Source organism: Python bivittatus, unplaced genomic scaffold (genome assembly GCF_059951505.1).
Source record: "Python bivittatus isolate LINGU-HERP-01145 unplaced genomic scaffold, Pbiv_v1 ctg000080_np1212, whole genome shotgun sequence".
Classification (NCBI taxonomy): Eukaryota; Metazoa; Chordata; class Lepidosauria; order Squamata; family Pythonidae; genus Python; species Python bivittatus.
This window is the reverse complement of record NW_028277035.1, coordinates 84,662,617-84,682,429: the sequence shown is the minus strand read 5'-3', so window position 1 is coordinate 84,682,429 and position 19,813 is coordinate 84,662,617. Positions and strand designations below refer to the sequence as shown.

The following is a 19,813-nucleotide window of genomic DNA, read 5'->3' as shown; positions in this document are numbered from 1 at the left end:
TTACTCATTCTCTGCACCCCAGTACTGCCATTATAATGCCTTAGAGAAGAGCTATTCTGGGGAAGAGTTGATCTGTAGGAAAGACCTTTAGTTAACTGGGTGATCTGTCCACCCTGGATTATTTTTATTTTCTCATGTTCGTGAGAATGTAATTGATAAAAGGGGTTTTCCCACCAGATTTCCATTGTTGATAATATTGACATAGTGTACATGAGGAAAAAAATCTTTATTTTCTTGTAAAGATAATCCAATTAATCTTTAATTCATAAAAAGTCATAAAAGCTTTGGTATTGTACTTGAACAGTTTATTTCCTGAGCAATGGAACTGCTTACTTCTTAGAGTTCATTCTGGAAATTACCCACTAGGTAGGCCCATATTCCCAAACCGATAAAGATACATAGATTTGAGCATGTTTCATATGGGAGAAAGTTTTCTATAACAAATTATTTTGGAATAAGTCCTTTTTTTCAAGAATCCTGTAGATCAGTGTTTCTCAGCCTCAGCAACTAAGATGTAGTAGACTTCAACTTCCAGAATTCTTAAAATAATTCAGTTGCTGAGATTGAGAAACACTGCTCTGAATCATATGTAAATCATATATAATATTTATATTTTTCCTTACAACATGGTTGGAAGAACTGACTTTCATAGGTTCACGTTGAAAAAAAAATTGCCGGTTTTTACACAGTAAGAACATCTGCCTTTATTAATCAGATAAATTTTAAATGTAGTTAATACTACTTGAGGTACTTAGCCTTAAGCAGATATTCCTCATACCTGCTTAAAATTGGATATTGGAAACTGAATAAGCTGGTTCATTCTGAACTTGAACTAGAAATTGTTGTCAAATGGACGCTAAAGCAGAGGATGCACCCTAAAACTTGATGTCTATGATGTAGCCAGCTCCTAAGCTTAGCTTTTCTGCATAAGAACTGGACCAGGTGTGAAATTTCCTTCTTCCTCCTACAGTGATGAGAGAAAGTTTATGAACATTTTATAGGCATCTGTAATCACACAGTACTGTAACCTACCTATGATCAGAGTCGGAAGGTGTGCAAACATTGCGGGAACAATGAATTCTGAATTGTACCTGCAAATTTTACACAAGAATGTCAGAATGTTTGTTTGTTTATTCGTTGGATTTCTCCCCCGCCCATCTCCCCCACAATGGGGAACTCTGTCTATGACAGTGTTTCTCAACCTTGGCCACTTGAAGATGTGTGGACTTCAACTCCCAAGTGGCCAAGGTTGAAAAACACTAGTCTATGAGCTGAAGCTTTAAAAAATGTGGGTCATTACAGTAGAACAATAATCCTAAACAAGTAAATCTACAATCGAATGGCTGAAGCCGTTCATATATTTGAATGCATAGTCAAAGCCCTGAACTTAACTCAATTGAAATGTAGGATATGAAGTGCATGACAGCCAAATACCAGTTAGCTGAATTTTGAAAAAAAAAAAATGGACTAAAATGCTTCCAAGGAATGTGTGGATTGATCAACAGGTGCAGAAATGTTTGTGTTAAAACACTGCTGCTAAAGGAGATACCACCAGTTACAAATGACAGGACAGTTTGGGGTATTGTTTAACCAGAATCTCTTTCGTCAATAGGACTCAGATGAAACTCTGACAAAATTGTAGATCATAGTACTGCATGGTTATGGATAGTTGTAAAGAGTTCATAAAACCTCCTCTCACCAATGGGTTATCAGTCCTCAATAACTGTACAGAACGTTGATAGAGTCACATTTTTTAATACCTGCACCCTTTTGCAGTATGCCTACATTACTTGTTTTAAACTTTTTGCTTTTACATTGTGTGATTTTCTTCCTCTTTTTTGTGTATTTGAGTTTCACCAGATCATGTTTCTGTTATCCATTATTTGCCAGCAGCATTTCCTTCAAGTTCCACTGTTAACTAAATGTTTCTTTCTAGCAGGTGCCTCAACAGTTCTGTCACCACCAGCAGCTCCTGGTCCTCCTCCTAATTTGGATGTGCCAACCCCCCCTGAGCTGCAGCCTGTCAACAGCACAAACAGGAGCGCCTTACTCAGTTCCATTCAGAATTTCCAGAAAGCAGCTTTGAAAAAAACAGAAATCTGTGACTACAGTGCTCCCAGAATCAGCTGAAATTGTTTACAAATCAAATTGGATATATTTTCTATTTCTGTTCTCAGAACCAGTCTTTCTTGTAATAATTTGATCTAGCCACTCTGTTTAGAGCCATTTCAAACTTTTCCCCCTAAAGTGATTTAATTGAATAACGACCGCATCAGATTTCTTTGTGTTGGAGGGTGAAAAGATCCCATTTAGAGGAACTGTTTTGTAGAATCTTGTTTGGAATAGATACTATTTCTTCTAATGGAGTGACCATTTGTCTTCTGAGACCTGCTTTCAAAAATGGTTGAACTATAAACCCTGGCCTATTGATGTTGGCTGTACTGTACCAAGTTAGTTCAGCTATGCTAAATATTATGGCAGTGCTGAGATTTTTTCCCTGCAAAATGCAGGTAGTCCGTGGATTATTCTAAGTCTAGAAGTACATCTCCCAGTAAGACTCAATTTAGAAAGAAAAGGGAGCATTAAATCATAATGCTGTTAGACTTGGGGTTAAGGTGGATATCAAGCTATTTACATATGCAGGGTTTCCATTAATTCAGATTTAACCTCAACGTATGATTTATTATTGGGCTGGGTGTTTAAAAAAAGCTACATTATGTTTTAGTGGAAAAACTGTCCTTTTTCTGATTTGTTCAAAATCTTAAATTGCACTTTAAGGATTATTAGTAATCCATTTTTAAAGTCAAGTATATATCAGTGTTTGTTCCTATGCAGACATGTCATTGTGTAGAAGAGTTCATGTAGTCTGTGATATACTCATATTTTTATTAAAATGTCAACAGAATTTCATTGGTGTTGGAAGAAAATAAATCTGCTTAATTTTTCAGTAGTACCACTACTAAACATGGTGAAACGTGAATGCCTTGAAGGTCTGAAAGTCCAGTTGCTAAATACAGCAACCCTATATTCATTAAGGTGGGATGGGGAATGATCTTGGTTACAGCTAATGCATCTAAAACTACTTTCAGCTTAGAGGAGAAAATAGCAGAGAGCTTGACAGTGCTCACCGTGAAACAAAGGGAGAAGTACAACACTGCTACATTTCAGTTAATATCTTTATTTCAAGCTACATAAGTTACAAAATAAGCACAAGCTGATTCTTGATAAGGTAGGGCTGCTCATCAGAGCAAACCTGATCCCACAGGCCATAACAAGACATTTCACCCTACAATGAAAGTTCTTTAATAATTCATCTCCCTTTGCACTTGCTTCTTGAGAAGGAGACAATATGGTCTGTAACAAATACAATTTCTGTTATCACTTCCTTTTGTAATGCCTCCCCCCAATCCATGTGCAATATAAGGTGCAGCACTGGATACAATGGCTTACAGTATGCTCCATAAATAATAATTTGTAAAAGATAAATTCTCGAAGAACAGAATTTGCACACAAGATCTAGATATTGAGCGTTTTCTTCACAGCAAATATTATGTCCTTTACTTGAGGTATGCAGTTTTCCTCTAAGATCTTTGCATAAGGCATAGGCACGTCTGCACCTGTGACACGAACAACAGGGGCATCCAAATGGTTGAAAGCAGGACCTGAAATCAGAAGAATGGATTGAAATTCATCCCTTGAGTGTAAGAAGCTGGATGCTTTCAGCCAGCCGCCCGTTATATCTAAGAAACTGCTTGTGAAAGTTTATGGACCCGAGAACCTGCACCCTCATATGTAAAGCTATCATTTCTCTTAGTAAAACAAGAGGATAGGAAGGTATAACTGGCCATTGGTACAGAGTTCCTGGAAAAAAAATTAAAGGACTTAAGTTATATATTCTTTTTTAGGTTGAAAATATGTCAGACGGGTTTATAGGTGTGAAGGCTCTATTATCCATTTAGTACAAGGGTGCGTATGGTTGACCTTTATCGAAAGACTACCATTGCAGGTGGGATGGCCTCTGCGGTCTAAAAAGGAACATGCCCTAATGAAGGGTCAGAGTAACTGAACTCTAATGGGAAGCTTGAAAGAAAAGAGAGCAAGCGTTCTGACTTTAGGAACCACCACCGTAAGACAGACTCCCCAAATACCTTCCATAATCCTGGCACAGATTTCAGCTCCTACCCCAAACTGGGGCCAGCCACCTTCTACTGTTACAAGATTATTTGTCTTCATGACGCTAGATTCAATCGTTTCAATATCCATTGGCCGAATAGTACGAAGGTTTATAACCTATGGGAAATATTTAAGAAGTCAACTAGTTGTCAATTCCATCTTAGTCTGGGGAATAAATGGAGATCATAACTTTTTCTCAGTAAATAGAGCAAAATTCACAGAATGGTACTGTTCCCTACTCTATACCACTGAAGATCCCATTTTTTGAGTTTGGAAAATCTAGGAAGTGATTCAGGGATTGCAGATAACTGTCCTTGTAAATATGTACCTTGTCTGGCTATTAATATGTATCTGCAAATACGTGAATGATGGGTAACAGATTCCCATCAAAGCTGGTTTCTAAGGCTGCTTCTGTTGCTTGACTAAGTGGGTGCAGCCAAAGAACCAGCAGAATTCTTAACACATGTTTGAAAAGTAGGGAACATGTTTTGAAGATGTCTTTTCTTGAACTGTATTCCAATACAATAATCCGTACCTCGCATTCCACTCCATCTTTGGCAAGGACAGCAGCTGCTTCTAGACAGTGGCTAACAGGTCTTGAGTGAGCCACTAAAGTAATATGGGTTCCTGAAACAAGAGATTGATGACTAAGAGCTGAAGCATGGGCAGAGATCTGTGTTCTAAATTCAAATTCTTTAAAAAGGATCATCATATAGTCACCATCATGTCAACTTTTAAACTCTTGAACCGAAGATGAACTAATTACCTCAAAAATGTATAATGCTTTATTGCTAAGAAATATGCCTAGTATTATCGAAACATTGTAGGAACAGTACAAGTGTTTGTTATTAGGTAGTCCACGGGTTATGATGGTGATTGGGATTGGGATTGCCATCAATTAGCGATGAGTTGTAAAGCATGACATCACATGACTGCATTGCTGAGCAATGGCAATCCCAGCAGTAACCAAAGGACTGCACGGGTTGTTAAGCAAGGACCTCATGTGACAATGATTTGGGAAGAGGTGGGAATTCAGGCAAGCAGGCTGGTGGGTGAGAGCTATGGGCAGGTAGGCGCTGCAGAGTATGGGCAGGTGAAAAAGCAGTGGGAGTGGCTTGTGACCTCTTGCTGGCTTCCCCATTAATTTTGCTTGTGGAAAGCTGGCAGGAAAGGTTGCAAATGACGATCATGTGACCATGGGGTGCTGCAACTATCACAATTGTGAGCCAGTTGCCAAAAGCCAGAATTGCGATCACAGAACCACGGGGACGCTGCGACAGCCACAACTTTGAGGCCCAGTTGTAAGCCCCCCTCATTCAGCACCATCATAACTTTGAACAAGTGGTCGTAACCCAAGGACTACCTTGACTCTCAAATGCAGGAATTGAAATTCTCCTAACTCAAAAAATTAGGAGAATTTCTATATGAATGAATGTTTTAGAACCATCTAGAAATGAGAAGGGGGAAATCCATTTTGAAAAGGAGATCAATTATTTTTCTATGTATTCTCTCATCACCAAATTTAAAAAAAGGTGATGGGCCAAGTGGGAGCATGCTTACAATATGGGGGTGTATATACTAGGCAAAGCTAGCTAATGGAGGGATTAATCACACACAATGAAAGCTTCCTCTCAAAAAGCAAAATCAATGGATGCCCACATTTTTGGATTGTTCCCATTTTCATTAAGTTTGTAAACATACTTCCACAGGAAATAATTTATTTTAAGACTGTTTGGAAATTAGTAACCTTTAGGGATAGGATGAATTCTGGATGCTTGCAATTTTAGTTTGCTCTATTCTTCACCCAGGCCTTTGAAGTCCCCTTTTCTTCTTTTTCTTTGTTCCTATCTGGGTTTATTATCTCTGCCATCTTTCTTCTTTGTTTTGTGTTGTTTTGTTTTAATGTTTTTAACAATTTATAAACTGCCCTGAGTTGCTGGGAGTCAGGTGACATAAATTCAATAAATGATGATGATGATAAGTATTTTTTAAAAAAGATTCTAATTTTAAAAACTGCATCATCAGATCTCTCTTTTTAAAAAAAAATAGTTGCAGAATAGAGCAAACTGTTTAAAAACTCTAGAGCACCAGAGAACTTGGAAAGGATAAATGCAAATAGCTTGTTTGCTTACCTTGCTTTTCTATCTTGGCCTTTCCAATAGGAACAATGAAATCTTTTGAAAGGGCCTCCTCAGACAACTCAAAGGACACACCATACAGTAACTCATTTTCCAACATGACAACTATGAGGAATAAAGAGAAGTAGATTTCAATCACTCTCAAATTCTTGTGCCCAGCACAGATTACTTTTACAATGAAAGACCCTTAAGACATGTCACAATAGAGGCCTGAACATTACCAACTTGATACCTTGGAGTGAAACCAAAAGTACGAAGAAATGTCTGATGAAGCAGATGTTACGTGCCAAGAGTTTGTTAGTTCCAAAAGTCAAAATTCTGCAGCATGCATGCATGCATACAATGTAAAATTCTGAGGATGCCTTAGATATTAAAATATTTGGAATAGTCCAATGGGAATTAGGAGTGTATTAGAGGCTCAAACGTTAAATGTTTCAAACCTGAAATAGTTGATCTGCACCTGAAACCAGTTACTTCATCTTTACCAGAAGTGTTCCAACCATGAAACAGCCCTTAACTTTTATTTCACAAATGAAACTCACTTATCTAATTCAAACTGATTTTCAGTTTAAAAAAAGACAAGTAAACATTGCTACTCATCAAACTAAATCAATGCAAATAGTGCATAAATTCTGTACAGCATATGAAATGTTAGGGATGTGAAAACTCCAAGCAACCCATTTTATAGGTTATTAATCCTCTGGGAGAACAGAACACAGAACAGAACACTTCTGAAACTTTCAGACAATCCAAAGTCAAAGGGTTAAATAACAGCTTTTCTGAACTGGTTCCTATAACAAATGTATACAAAGTGACTTCCTGTGTTCTTTTCCTGATATGTCATCCCTCCACCCTTAAAAGTTTGCTTCTGAAAACCATCAGGACTCTTCCAACCATCCTCCAATCATCAAAATTCTAGCAGTATAATAAGAACAAATGTAATAGTCCAGTACATTAGTTTAGGTCTGCACAATTATAAACCACCTGGATTTGAAACATTTCATGAAAGCATTTGGTAGCCCAAGACAAATTTAACTTCCAGAGTCTGGAAAACAGGTTGCTATTGTGAAAGTTACCTTGGGCTTATCCTGGCTTGTTGCATCCTAGTCAGAAGTTGTTGGGATTTTTAATAAGAGGTGGAGACTTTCTAATATAAAATCAGAAATTCATACAGATAATCCTTGTTTAGCAACTGACCCGTTTGGCGACTGTTTGCAGTTACGGCAGTGATGAAAAAGTAACTTTGTGACCAATCCTCGCATTTACAACCTTTGCAGGTTTGTAAAGCAAAGGAAAGCTGAAGTAAGATCATAAGCACAGTCATGGTTCCACTTAGCGACTGCTTTGCTTAACAATCGAGTTGCCAGTCCCAACTGTGGTTCCTAACCGAGGACTACCTGTATTTCAGATCAAGTAGAAGCAGCAGTAGTAAAAGAAAGGATTTGTATGCATTCTTTTGTTCATTTGTAACTGTATGCATTCTTTTGTTCATTGTAACTGTGAGCATTCTTTTGTTCATTTAGTATATTTATAGATAGCCTTTTCAGTATAATGATTTCCAAGTCAATAAGCATAAATACCCAATTCATGCCAATACAAATCTAAAACTAAAAGCAATGAAACTCTAACAAAGCAAACAAAACAAATTCCCTTCAATTTCCTACTGAAATCTGGAATATTCAGCATAGAATTGCTGTCACAAGTTCAATTTGCATAAGGAAGTGCAGAAAATGTTTGAGGCAGATAAGATATAAGAAGGCAGTACATTCACATTACGTAGCAATTTCTTGGGTTTGTTTACCTGGGTTATCATCCCTGATTGACGCTTTAAGGAGACCTTTTGCATCCTCTGCACTCCAAGGGCTAACTACTTTCAGTCCAGGGCAGTGCCCATACCAGGCTGCAAAACACTGTGAATGCTGGGCTGCTACTCCTGCTGAGGCACCATTTGGACCCCTGAAGACAATAGGAACGGGCACCAACCCAGAAGACATATAGTAGGTTTTGGCAGCTGAGTTTATAATCTGATCAATAGCTTGCATGGAGAAATTGAAGGTCATGAATTCACAAACAGGTCGCAACCCAGCCTGGCAAAACAAACCATCTGGATTAATATTAAGAGACAAACTCACATAGTCTATTGCTGCTTATTCCTGCCTCCATTTCTTCCTTCCTCTATTCATTTCCTACGTCTCTTTTTGCTGCCAGCCTTTTGAATACAAAACTGACATACCTGTTCTTTTTAAAGAACAGTTTCTTTAGAAATCTTCAGATTCTTTTAAAGAATCATCCGTGTATGTGTGTGTACATGGGTGTGTGTATGAAAATTAAGATGTCTTTAAAGCTATTTAAAATACATTTCTTTATAACATACGGAAGCTACATACCATGGCAGCACCAACAGCAATTCCAGTAAATCCCATCTAGGGAAAGAAAACAAGCAAATTAAGGGTTTAACAAACATTTAAACCATTACTTTATGAAATAAGATTTACAGATACTGATGAACTCATTTGCAAGCAAGTTTGTTTAAAATCAAATAATAAAAAGATTAAAAAATATTCTCTGAATTCATACCTCTGATATAGGAGTATCTATTATCCTCTTATCTCCATATTTCTTCCAAAGTCCTCTGCTAATCTGTAGATTTGAAAAAGGAGGTCAAATTGCTGCTAAAACAATGTCCTCTTAAGTAATGCACTAATTACACTGCAGTGCCTTGATAGATACCTTACCTTGTATGCACCATCATACTGTGCAACTTCTTCTCCAAGCAAGAAAACTTTCTCATCCCTCTCTATCTCCTCATCTAAGGCCTGGTTTAAAGCATCACGGACAGTGACCTGGGATGACAGAGATATCTAGGTCAAAATCCACAAACCATTACTTGTAGTTACTGTCCTCTGAGAGAGGAAGGAAGACTGCAATGTTTTAACTGGAGTTGGGATTTGGAATTTCTATAGTTGAGAGCAAGTATTTTATGCTGATCTGAAATCCTGCCAAAGAAGTAGAAAGGAAAGGATATCCTTCACTCTGGAAAAGAAATTATCGAAGAGGTAAGTTATCTGTCTCAGTTCTGTACCAGGGAAAAAGTTAGAATGGTGCCCATGCTTGGTGAATACAGATTTTCCTTTTGCTACATTGGCACAAGGGAAAAAGATCATGTGGCTATTATGGAACTTTCTGAATTATTCTGCACTACTTTTTAATGGATGTTAACATTCTTTTGTGCATTTTCATTGTTTAAATAAACTGGAGTTGTTTGAGTTTATACATTAAACTAAGGTAGAAACAATGGTTTATAAATCACAATGCCTGGATTCAGAAAATATGCTAAATTAAAACTAAGCAAATCACATTTGAGCTACCATGAATAATTTTCTCCTATAATAACACATAGGCTTATTCTATAGTAACAGCACTCAAGATACACTCCAGAGCAACCTTTCTCAACCTTTTTACCCGGGAAGAACCCTTGAATGATTTTCAGGTCTCAAGGAACCTCTGTAAAAGTATGAAAACGTCACAATACAATTCACTTCTAACCTACACAATCCACCTTTTACAATGTTTACCATAACAGCAAAGTGTCAGGCCAGCAGCTGGGCCACAGCGTGTAAAAATTTCCAATACTGTAAGTGCTAAAACTGTATGGTGTGCAAAGCTTAAAAAAATTGTATTTATTTTTTTTTAATCACAACCTCAGAATGCACATATACTGGGGTTAAACTAGTATCTCTCCCATGCTGCTCTGTGGTGGTGGTTCTATAGATAGAACTGCAGTAATCCCATGTTTTTAATTTACAACTGAGCTGCTCCAGAAATAATCAGTGACAGTGGTGTCAGAAATGTCTGAAAATGTATGTGAAGAAATCAACTGTGGGAGCAATAATTAGAAAATGGAAGACATAGAAGACCTGATAATCTCCCTCGATCTGGGGCTCCACGCAAGATCTCACCCTGTGGGGTCAAAATGATCACAAGAACGGTGAGCAAAAATCCCAGAACCACACGGGGGGACTTAGTGAATGACCTGCAGAGAGCTGGGACCAAAGTAACAAAGGCTACCATCAGTAACACACTACGCTGCCAGGGACTCAAATCCTGCAGTGCCAGATGTGTCCCCCTGCTTAAGCCAGTACATGTCTGGGCCCGTCTGAAGTTTACTAGAGAGCATTTGGATGATCCAGAAGAGGATTGGGAGAATGTCATATGGTCAGATGAAACCAAAGTAGAACGTTTTGGTCTAAACTCAACTCATCGTGTTTGGAGGAGAGAGAATGCTGAGTTGCATCCAAAGAACACCATACCTACTGTGAAGCATGGGGGTGGAAACATCATGCTTTGGGGCTGTTTTTCTGCAAAGGGACCAGGATGACTGATCCGTGTAAAGGAAAGAATGAATGGGGCCATGTATCGTGAGATTTTGAGTGAACATCACCTTCCATCAGCAAGGGCATTGAAGATGAAACGTGGCTGGGTCTTTCAACATGACAATGATCCCAAACACACTGCCCGGGCAACAAAGGAGTGGCTTCGTAAGAAGCATTTCAAGATCCTGGAGTGGCCTAGTCAGTCTCCAGATCTCAACCCCATGGAAAACCTTTGGAGGGAGTTGAAAATCCGTGTTGCCCAGCAACAGCCCCAAAACATCACTGCTCTAGAGGAGATCTGCATGGAGGAATGGGCCAAAATACCAGCAACAGTGTGTGAAAACCTTGTGAAGACTTACAGAACACGTTTGACCTCTGTCATTGCCAACAAAGGATATATAACAAAGTATTGAGATGAACTTTTGATATTGACCAAATACTTATTTTCCACCATGATTTGCAAATAAATTCTTTAAAAATCAGACAATGTGATTTTCTGGATTTTTTCCCCCATTTTGTCTCTCATAGTTGAGGTATACCTATGATGAAAATTACAGGCCTCTCTCATCTTTTTAAGTGGGAGAACTTGCACAATTGGTGGCTGACTAAATACTTTTTTGCCCCACTGTATGTACTTTAGTATCCTATTCCCACTGCATACAACTAATTTTTGTTTCTCCTGACATGGCCAACTCTAGTGTCCATATAACAAAGTGGGCAGAAGCCCAGAAATTTTTACTTCTTTCGACGTGCACTCCTCACAACAAACTACATGATGCTACTCACTACTTTTCTACCAGTATTTGCACATCTTACAATGTCTCCATCCCTTTTCTTCAGTGAATATTCTACCAAGATACCCAAATTATTCTAATTTCTCTCCATTCACTTTATAATCATTTACTCCATTTTCCCAGTGAAGCAGAACTACATACCTCTTTGCCACATTAACTGCCAGGTCCATTTTCCTTGTAGCATCACACAATCTAACATTTGCTGCAAATTATTCAGGTTCTTAGCCATCAACATGATATTGTCTGCATACAAAAGTACATATGCATTCACACACCCCAAAACACGTCTGCAAAGTCACTAGCATTCCCTAGACATTTACCAAGAATACAATAAACAACTTTTTTCAATTCATATCTGGTACTACACTTCCTTAAAATTGTATTATTTTAATTACAATCTTTCTAAACTGGAGTGTTAGATTTGTTGTACTTGGTTAACGACAGCAATTGGAACCAGAATTTCTGTCCGTAAGTGACACGGTCATAAAGCATGGTGTCACATGACCGCCCCCCTCAGCAGTAGAAATTTCAGTCCCAACTGCCATTATTAAGCGAATCCCACGTTATGTGGTCACCATTTGCAACCTCCTGCCAGCTACCCCATTGACTATGCTTGTGGGAAGCTGGCAGTGAAGGTCTCAAATGGTGATCACATGACCATGGGATGTTGTGACATAATTGCGAGGATGCCAAGCACCTGGAATGCAATCATGTGACCACAGGGATGCTGCAACAGCCGCAACTACAAGTACCAGTTGTATGTACCACTCATTCAGCACCATCATAAATTCAAACCATCACTGAATAAGTGGTTGTTAAGCAAGGACCACCTATATTAGCATGTTTGGTGGCAATATCCATTTTGGCTGATTTTGGTTGAAAATTTTTGAAGAAATTACACAAAGTTATCTCTTTTCTCCCGGGACATATCAAAAGGTGCAAAACAACAAATAGGTGTTATTAGGTGCCAGATTTAATCTGGAACAATATAGAAAACTAGAGTAACCCTGTCTAAAAAATTAAACACAGCAAATGGTCTTATTCGCATCTGCTCTCCCTTTCGATCAACTAAGTAATTCCCAAGTAGATTACCTCCGTCCAGGCAAGTATCTTTTCGGCTAGAAATGACTCAAAGCCCTGTCCCTAACTTGGGGAGAAAGTGACCTTTGCTTCCGCGCGTTCTGAAGATGTTTTAACCTTTCCTTACAGCTCGCTCTGGCACTAGCGCCCGTACCTGAGCAGCAGCAGGCCCAGACGACCGGAAGCCTCGCTGGGGAAGTGCCGAAAACCGGCCGCCTCCCAGCCGCCGCACGCCCCGAACGAGACTCCAGAGTGGCCCCGCCGCCATCTTGAACCTGCCCTCTACCCGGCGCGCCGCTATGCGTCACCCTTACACCGCCCGCTCATCCCGCCTTCGCGCTCCACAGTTGCCTAGTAACCGGGCAAGGGAAGGACTCTCGCGAGGTTGAAACGACGAGAGCTGCCTCTGTAGCTGCTTGCTACTATTTTTTGCCCCGCTTCCGCCTTCAGTTGAGGATGCTGGGATTCCGACGTGAGACGGGAATATTGTCCCGCTGTAATTCGCGGCGGTCGCGGAAAGGTGGCTGGATGAGAAAAAATTATCTGCGTTATTATCAGACGTGCCTCGGCTGGGCATCGTAGAAAAGAGCCCAAAATTTCAGCCAGATAATGGAGAAAGCCTAACATCTGTTTCTCTGATGGAATCAGAGCTGATATTACCAACTCGGAGCCCCTATTAAAAAAATCCCTCTATGACCCAATTCCATGGCAGCTTTTATGTATTTGGGTGGAGCTGAGACAGAAGAAGCTTCATAGTCAATAAAGAAGGGGGGGAGTAGCCTCTTTAGGCAGCCTCTTTCAATGCAAATTCTTATTTAAGGATGATTACATAACTTTTTATCATTCCGAAAAGGAATAAGGTGATAGCGATATCTGTAGGACTCTTAGAATAAAGCTTTGGAATGGAAGCCATCTAAGATTATTGAGGCATCTCATCAGAACTCAACTGGAAAAGACATTTTGCTTTTTTCAATGGAAGACATTTTATTTACAGTTGCTTTGCAGAAAGAAAGAGTAGGATGCATGGAATACGCTTGCCAAAGATATTTTGGAAACGAAGCCCATTCATTGTTGCAAGTTCTGTTACAAGTACAGTATATGAAAATGCATAATATGCAGGGTGAAGACAGGATGGGAATTGATAGAAAAGCCATATTTCACAGCTACCTTGGTCTTCTAGTATGCACTAGGAACATGTATCCTTTCAATCAGATTTCAGCCCTTCCCAGGCCATGGAACAAACTAATTCCTCTGTACATTCACTCTTGCTGCCTTTCTTTTTGTATATGGGAACAACAATGTTGTTCTTCCAATTGTCAGCCATAGATACAATTTTTGCACATATGTTGAAGAAATCCCACAGCCACTCCATACACAAAGCACATTCCTATAACATTTACACCATCTCCATCTCCATACATATTCTGTGCCTCTTTTAAACATAAACTATTCTTTGCTCTTCAACCAGATTCCTTGCAACTTTCTCTTTCTTTACACTTTCGTTTCTCTCCTTGATTTTTGAAATAATCACTCTCTCATATGTATGTTTTTTTCTCATCCACAGCATCTTTCATGTGATCATTCCACCAAACATCCTTTTTCATAACTCTTGTTAACATAACTCCAGACAGTTCTGTGACACTCAGCAACATAATTTTTTTCACTGTTTTCCAAGCAGCTTCTATACTTTCTTTCTTTACAGCAACTTTCCATTAATTATGTTGGGAGATTAAACACTGTAGTTGTAAGCCTCCCAAAGTAATTACAAATCTAACAATACATAAATCTAAGGAGGCCATTCAAAGCTAAACTGATTGGTGGTACATTCAATAATACCAAAGAGGAGCTTGTGGGAAATCACACACACTAATTTATTATCTTAAGGGGTTATGGCAGCTTTGAGCATCCCTGTTGTAGTACTTTTTCATATAGGACTCACACTTCCTGCATTCACTGTATTTTCACTCTTATTATATTTTTTTATTCCATGCCCACTTATTGCCAAGATCTACTTTTTATACTACCCAAAATATGGCCTATTCCACACTCAGAATCTCTTATTTCCTTTGTATCCTTCATTAGTTTTGTCAGTGTTTCATCAAAAACAATCATGCTTTTAGATTCATTCATTTTTCATGCATGCATATGAAGAGACTTATTCTTAAGTCACATAGTCAGAATATACTTTTTTCTAACCAGTCATCATTTTCATTCATACTTGGGTCTCCAAATGGTCCAGTAACTTTATTCACTTGTCTCATTTTCACCCATTGGTATTTTCCATGCAGCACATTCATTCAATATATTGCATCATTTTCCCCAAACTCATTTCATGTTCTTCCATTATCATTACAATCCAACTATGATCAACATATGGATCCTTTCCTACTTTCATACACGGTAACAAGCACCTAGATTACATCAATTTAATTTTTCTCACAAACATTTTAGCCCTTTCATTCACAATTAAATCTACTTCACTTCCCTGCACAACCCAACCCCACAATATCATACCACTTTCATTCACATCTACTACAATCTTCCTTTTAGTTTCACAGACATGCATTTCCTGCCTGCCTGCCTTGCCTTGCCTTGCCTTTATTAATTCATATACTTCATCATCTATTCCTCTTACGTTCTCATAGACTAGGTCCATGGATATTGACATCTGCTGCCCATCACAGGTTTGGTCAATCAAAACTTTCACATATAACTTTTTAGATTAGATAGCAAAATCTTGATGAACATACCAGCCTTAGTAGAAAAGAAAGATCAACGTTTTTGATCTTTTGAGAGATTCCAAAGTCACGGTGCGTGCAGGAAGGTCTAAGAATATTTCAGAGCTAGAAGAATTCTGCAAGGAAGAATGGGAAGAATTCCAAAAAAACAAAAGCAAGAATGGAAAGGCTCTTGGTTGGGAACAGGAAACATTTGGAAGCAGTTATTTCTGCCAAGGAGATGTTAAGAACTACTGACTGAAAGAGTATTCAAACTTTTGCACTTGTCATATTGTTTTCTTATTTTGAAACTGTTAACAGCTGCACATGAATAGTAAGTATGTGTTCAGATTTGCAGAAAGACGTTATGTTTAACTCTGTACCTTGTAGAGGTTGTGTCAGCTTCTATTCATTTAGGGATTCATGGAAACATGGAATGTGACCCATGGTGCCTAAACTTGTGCATGCAACTGCACAATGTACGCACTCAGGATGCAGGAAATTCCCAGCTGTCTAGACCTGCAAATCACACTAAATTGGTTAGTTGGTCTGTTGATTGACTTATTTATTTCTTTGTTTCTGGATTACAGGAGAAAAATGATGGGGGCAAAATTATTCCCTTTGAAAACATGTTATTGCAACAACTTTATTATATATTATCACATGACAGGGCTACCATCAGCCCTTCTAAGAATTCAAGGCCATCAGATAGCCTCTCTGCACCCCTGGCTCCATGTCATCCAGCAGCCAATTCATCCAGAGGAAGAGAAACTAAGATTCTGATGACTTTAAAGATTGATTCTTGCATTTTGATTTCCTTTGCTTTCCACCTCTTGTTGTAGATTGTAAACCTGAGGGCAGAGACTATCTGTAAGAGGCTTTCTGGCTGGTGGACTATAAAGTGCTAACTTTATAGCAGGTATAAATAACAGTTATAAATAAATTATGATTCAACATACCTTATTGGAAAAAAACTTCTCTGTTGGGCATAGGTGAGAGCTATGCAGAGCTGAATGGGGAACTTTCTGCCATCCACTCACTTTCAGGCCAACTTACTTTCCAGGGCTGATCTTGGATAAAGTCAGGGGAAACCCACTTTGATCTGTCCGAGAAAATATGGGATATAAAGGCAATAAATAAAAGTACAGAAGCAAACACACTGGCTGTCTCAACAAATCTCAGCTGTGCTGAACCTCAATACCGAGCACCATTTTGCTTTTCAGAGCAACCTCGCTGGGAAGCCTTGATCAAAACCTCAGTAGGAGCAAAATGTCCTTTCAAACTTTCCATAATCTTAAGAAACTCATAATGAAGGACATGTGGCTCTTTCCCACTAATAGTTTCTTTAAATAGAAAATTGCTCTGCACCTCAGTTGCAGGTAAATGCTGTCCACTAATTACACTAATGTGCTGCAAGCATTTAGGGAGATGCAGTCAGCATTACCAGTTAATTGGTCAGAGCAGACCATTCATGTACGACGTGATATATTGGTTCAGGATACATTTAATAGTAGGATTTTTCTGTATGTCTACATATGTGCTATACAATAGTTCTCTAGTCCTATTGTTATAGATATGTACCAGAACTGGATGTTACTGAATCACTTTGGGGTGGGGAGGGGCAAAGGCTCCCCCCCCCCACAGCCAAGTATATCTCACACAGAAAGTGATCATGATCTGTTCTCTCTTGTTCTAGAACACAGGGTATGGAATAATGGATTTAAATTAAAGGAAAATAAACTCTGAGTGTGAAAAAAGAAAAAGAAAAAACTGCACATTTCATCATGGGATACTAAAGGAAAAAAATATGTTAAACTGTGTGCAATACATATACTATGTGCAAAACCTTCCAAGTTTGCATCTTTCAGTGATACCATTATCTGCTATTCTGCCTCCTGGGGCCTTTAGCTACCAGGGGAAAAAGTTAAAATGCAGCCTTCCCCGGTGATAAAACTACTTGCCATTTGACAACTAGTTCGTCTGTAATGGTCTACTCTTTCGTTCTTGAGCAAGGTTTTGTAGGAAGTACAAGCTTCCTTGTGCCAAGTAATCTGAAAGACCACGTTGAGTATTGATGTACAGTGGTACCTCGGTTTACGAACTTAATTCGTTCCGTGACACTGGTCGCACCCCGAAGGAAATTTCCCCATAAGGTTCAATGTAATTACCGTTAATCCGTTCTGGCGTGGAGGACAGGGAGGCGGCTATTGCTTGGAGGGAGAGTCCCCCTCCCTACAACACGTGTCAGGGGCAGAAAAATGGCCACGGACCACATGTCAGGGGCAGAAAATGCCCACGGACCACGTGTCAGGGGCGGAAAAATGGCCGCAGACCATGTGTCAGGGGCGGAAAATGGCCATGGACCACGTGTCAGGGGCGGAAAAATGGCCGCAGACCGTGTCACGGGAGGGAAAATGGCCGCATATCCTGTTCGTACCCTGAGGCGGAGTTCGCAAACCGAGGTAAATTTTTGCGGCCGGAGCTGGTTGTAACCTGAAAAGTTCGTTAACAGAGGCGTTCGTAACCCAAGGCACCACTGTACTTGGATCAATTCCAGTGTGGATCTAGGTTTTGGGACCAAAACAGCTTTGCTTGCCATGGTGTTTGACTTCACCAAGGGATAAGAGACAGGGGGGATCCAGCCAGATTAGCTCTCCTGGAACTTTCAGAAGGTTTCAACACCATATACTATGTTATCTTACTGGGTTCCGTAGGGGTGCTATTTTGGTGGGGTGGCCACAACATTACTACTGCACAGCAGATTGACTCCAGGGGTTAGTAATTGGGAAGTTTCCACTTAAGATATGGCCTTTGGTTATTAAGCCCCGTAAGCTTTCATCTTGTTCCCTATGCTTTTTAACATCTGTACAAAATAACTAGATTAAGAGATTTGAGTTGTAATACCACCAGCAGGTAGATAACACACCGCTCCACTTATTTTCTACAACTAACCAACGTAGGCTATAGAATTCCATAATACAGGTAGTCCTCAAGTTAAGAACGCTCAGTTTACAGACAACCCATAGTTAAGGATGGAGCCTATTGTAGCAAAATGTGAGTTAAATACATAGTGATTCGAGTTAATTACACAATACTACTTATACAGTATTATACAATAATACTGTTCTGGCTTACATACAAATTCGACTTAAGAACAGACCTTGGGAACGGAACTTGTTCTTAAACTGGGGACTACCTGTATGTAGATGGAAGTGATTTGGGGATAGGTGCAGATTGAAAAGCTAAAATTTAGTGCAGACAAGACAGGCTTATTGTAGATAGTGGAGAAGTACATGGATCAAGATAGAGGAATAAGACAGGCAGTAGCAAAGCTGTTGCAGTATTTCTGAAGGATCTTAGTAGCTCATATTACTTGAGAAATTTGAAATATGGAAATAAATTCTGTGTCCTGATCCTTCTCATGACTGGGTGCACACATGAGGTTAAGCCATAATGTGGTATATTTGATTTTGGCTTAGAATGCTACATGAATAGAACCAATGTAATGTGTAAACTGTGGTTGACAGCAGTGTACCCTGTTTAACCCAGCCAACTGATGTAATAAGTTAATATTACTTAATAACTTAATTTAATAACTGGTTAATTTAACTGTGACTAGTATGATGTGCAAACAGTCTATAAGAATAGTTTTATCAAATATACTGGTTCTCAAAAGTATAGGCTACTAAATAGGAAAAATATTTGTATTTAGGACTAAATGATCAGTCTTACTAAAGATACTGGTTTTTAAGAGCCTGGAAAATAAGAAAAAATAGTATTTTCTGAATAAAATTATTAATTTAATTCAGTTATTTCCTTTTATGAACTTAAGTTAATAATATATGGGAGGTAGTTGTTGACTTTCATTCAGACACTATCATTCAGATAACATTTCTCTTATCTTTAACTCAAAAATTGTATTGTTTTTACTCTGTGGAAAAACTTCTTTAATAAAAATTATATATTAAAAAAGACACTGATTAAAGCCATTTTCTGGACTTAATACAAGGAGAGTCATATTAGCCTATGGTGGCCAAAAATCAGGAATCTCATAGCACCTTTTCTGACTAACAAATTTTATTAAAAGGCATAATTGTTTGTGAGTCCCATTAACCATGATACAGTATATAAACACAAGAGCTAACTCAATATCCAAAGCCAAAATAATAAGTCTGGGGCCTGGGGTGTGTGGTTAAGCCCGTATCATGGTTGTGTTGATTGTAGTGTTTAGTTTTATTTTGGCTGCTGTATTTGTTACTTATTGTTTTGTCATTTGCTTATTGAATTTATATAGCCCCTCATTCACTTATGTCACTCTGGCAGCGCACGGAATTAAAAAGAAACCAGAAACAATTAAAACCATTAAAACAGAACCATTAAAAAATTAGAACAATTAAAAACTATAAATATAAAACAAAAAACAGAGGAAGGTACATTCAGTTATAATATTTTTAATTTGTTTTTATTCCATTACCTGCCCAGCATCATATGTTTGAGACGGGTGGCCATATCAATCAATCAAATAAATAAATAAATGT

At 38.7% G+C, this 19,813-nt stretch overlaps 2 protein-coding genes across 5 annotated transcripts in view; one reads left to right on the top strand and one right to left on the bottom strand.

The window, feature by feature from the left end:
- PXK (PX domain containing serine/threonine kinase like) overlaps window positions 1-2,953 on the top strand; it is a 51,888-nt gene extending 48,935 nt beyond the window's left edge. For 2 of the 4 annotated variants that reach the window (XM_007427401.3, XM_007427400.3), the window contains exon 18: window positions 1,940-2,953. In XM_007427401.3, coding sequence (XP_007427463.1) covers window positions 1,940-2,130 — 191 coding nt within the window. In that variant the 3' untranslated portion in view covers window positions 2,131-2,953. Of the gene's footprint in view, window positions 1-1,936 lie in introns of all 4 variants that reach the window. The other 2 variants (XM_015887929.3, XM_007427399.3) reach the window with 1 other exon arrangement.
- A 205-nt stretch (window positions 2,954-3,158) lies between these two features.
- Window positions 3,159-12,869, bottom strand: PDHB (pyruvate dehydrogenase E1 subunit beta). Its single transcript, XM_007427405.4, has 9 exons — window positions 12,713-12,869; window positions 9,047-9,154; window positions 8,889-8,951; window positions 8,699-8,734; window positions 8,113-8,398; window positions 6,306-6,416; window positions 4,709-4,800; window positions 4,149-4,290; window positions 3,159-3,662 (listed from the first exon to the last, which is right to left on the bottom strand). Exons 1-9 carry the CDS (start codon window positions 12,824-12,826, stop codon window positions 3,517-3,519), a joined length of 1,098 nt encoding a protein of 365 aa, XP_007427467.1. The 5' UTR covers window positions 12,827-12,869; the 3' UTR covers window positions 3,159-3,516.
- Window positions 12,870-19,813: the final 6,944 nt, after the last annotated feature.

What these genes read in the sequence shown, in the direction of transcription:
- PDHB (XM_007427405.4), bottom strand. Translation starts at nt 12,826, where the DNA reads ATGGCGGCGGGGCCACTCTGGAGTCTCGTTCGGGGCGTGCGGCGGCTG. An exon ending in GGCCAAGATAGAAAAGCAAG is followed by an intron (nt 4,801 to 6,305) that starts GTAAGCAAACAA and finishes CTCTTGTTTCAG; the next exon opens with GAACCCATATTACTTTAGTG. An exon ending in AAGATGGAGTGGAATGCGAG is followed by an intron (nt 4,291 to 4,708) that starts GTACGGATTATT and finishes TATTTCCCATAG; the next exon opens with GTTATAAACCTTCGTACTAT.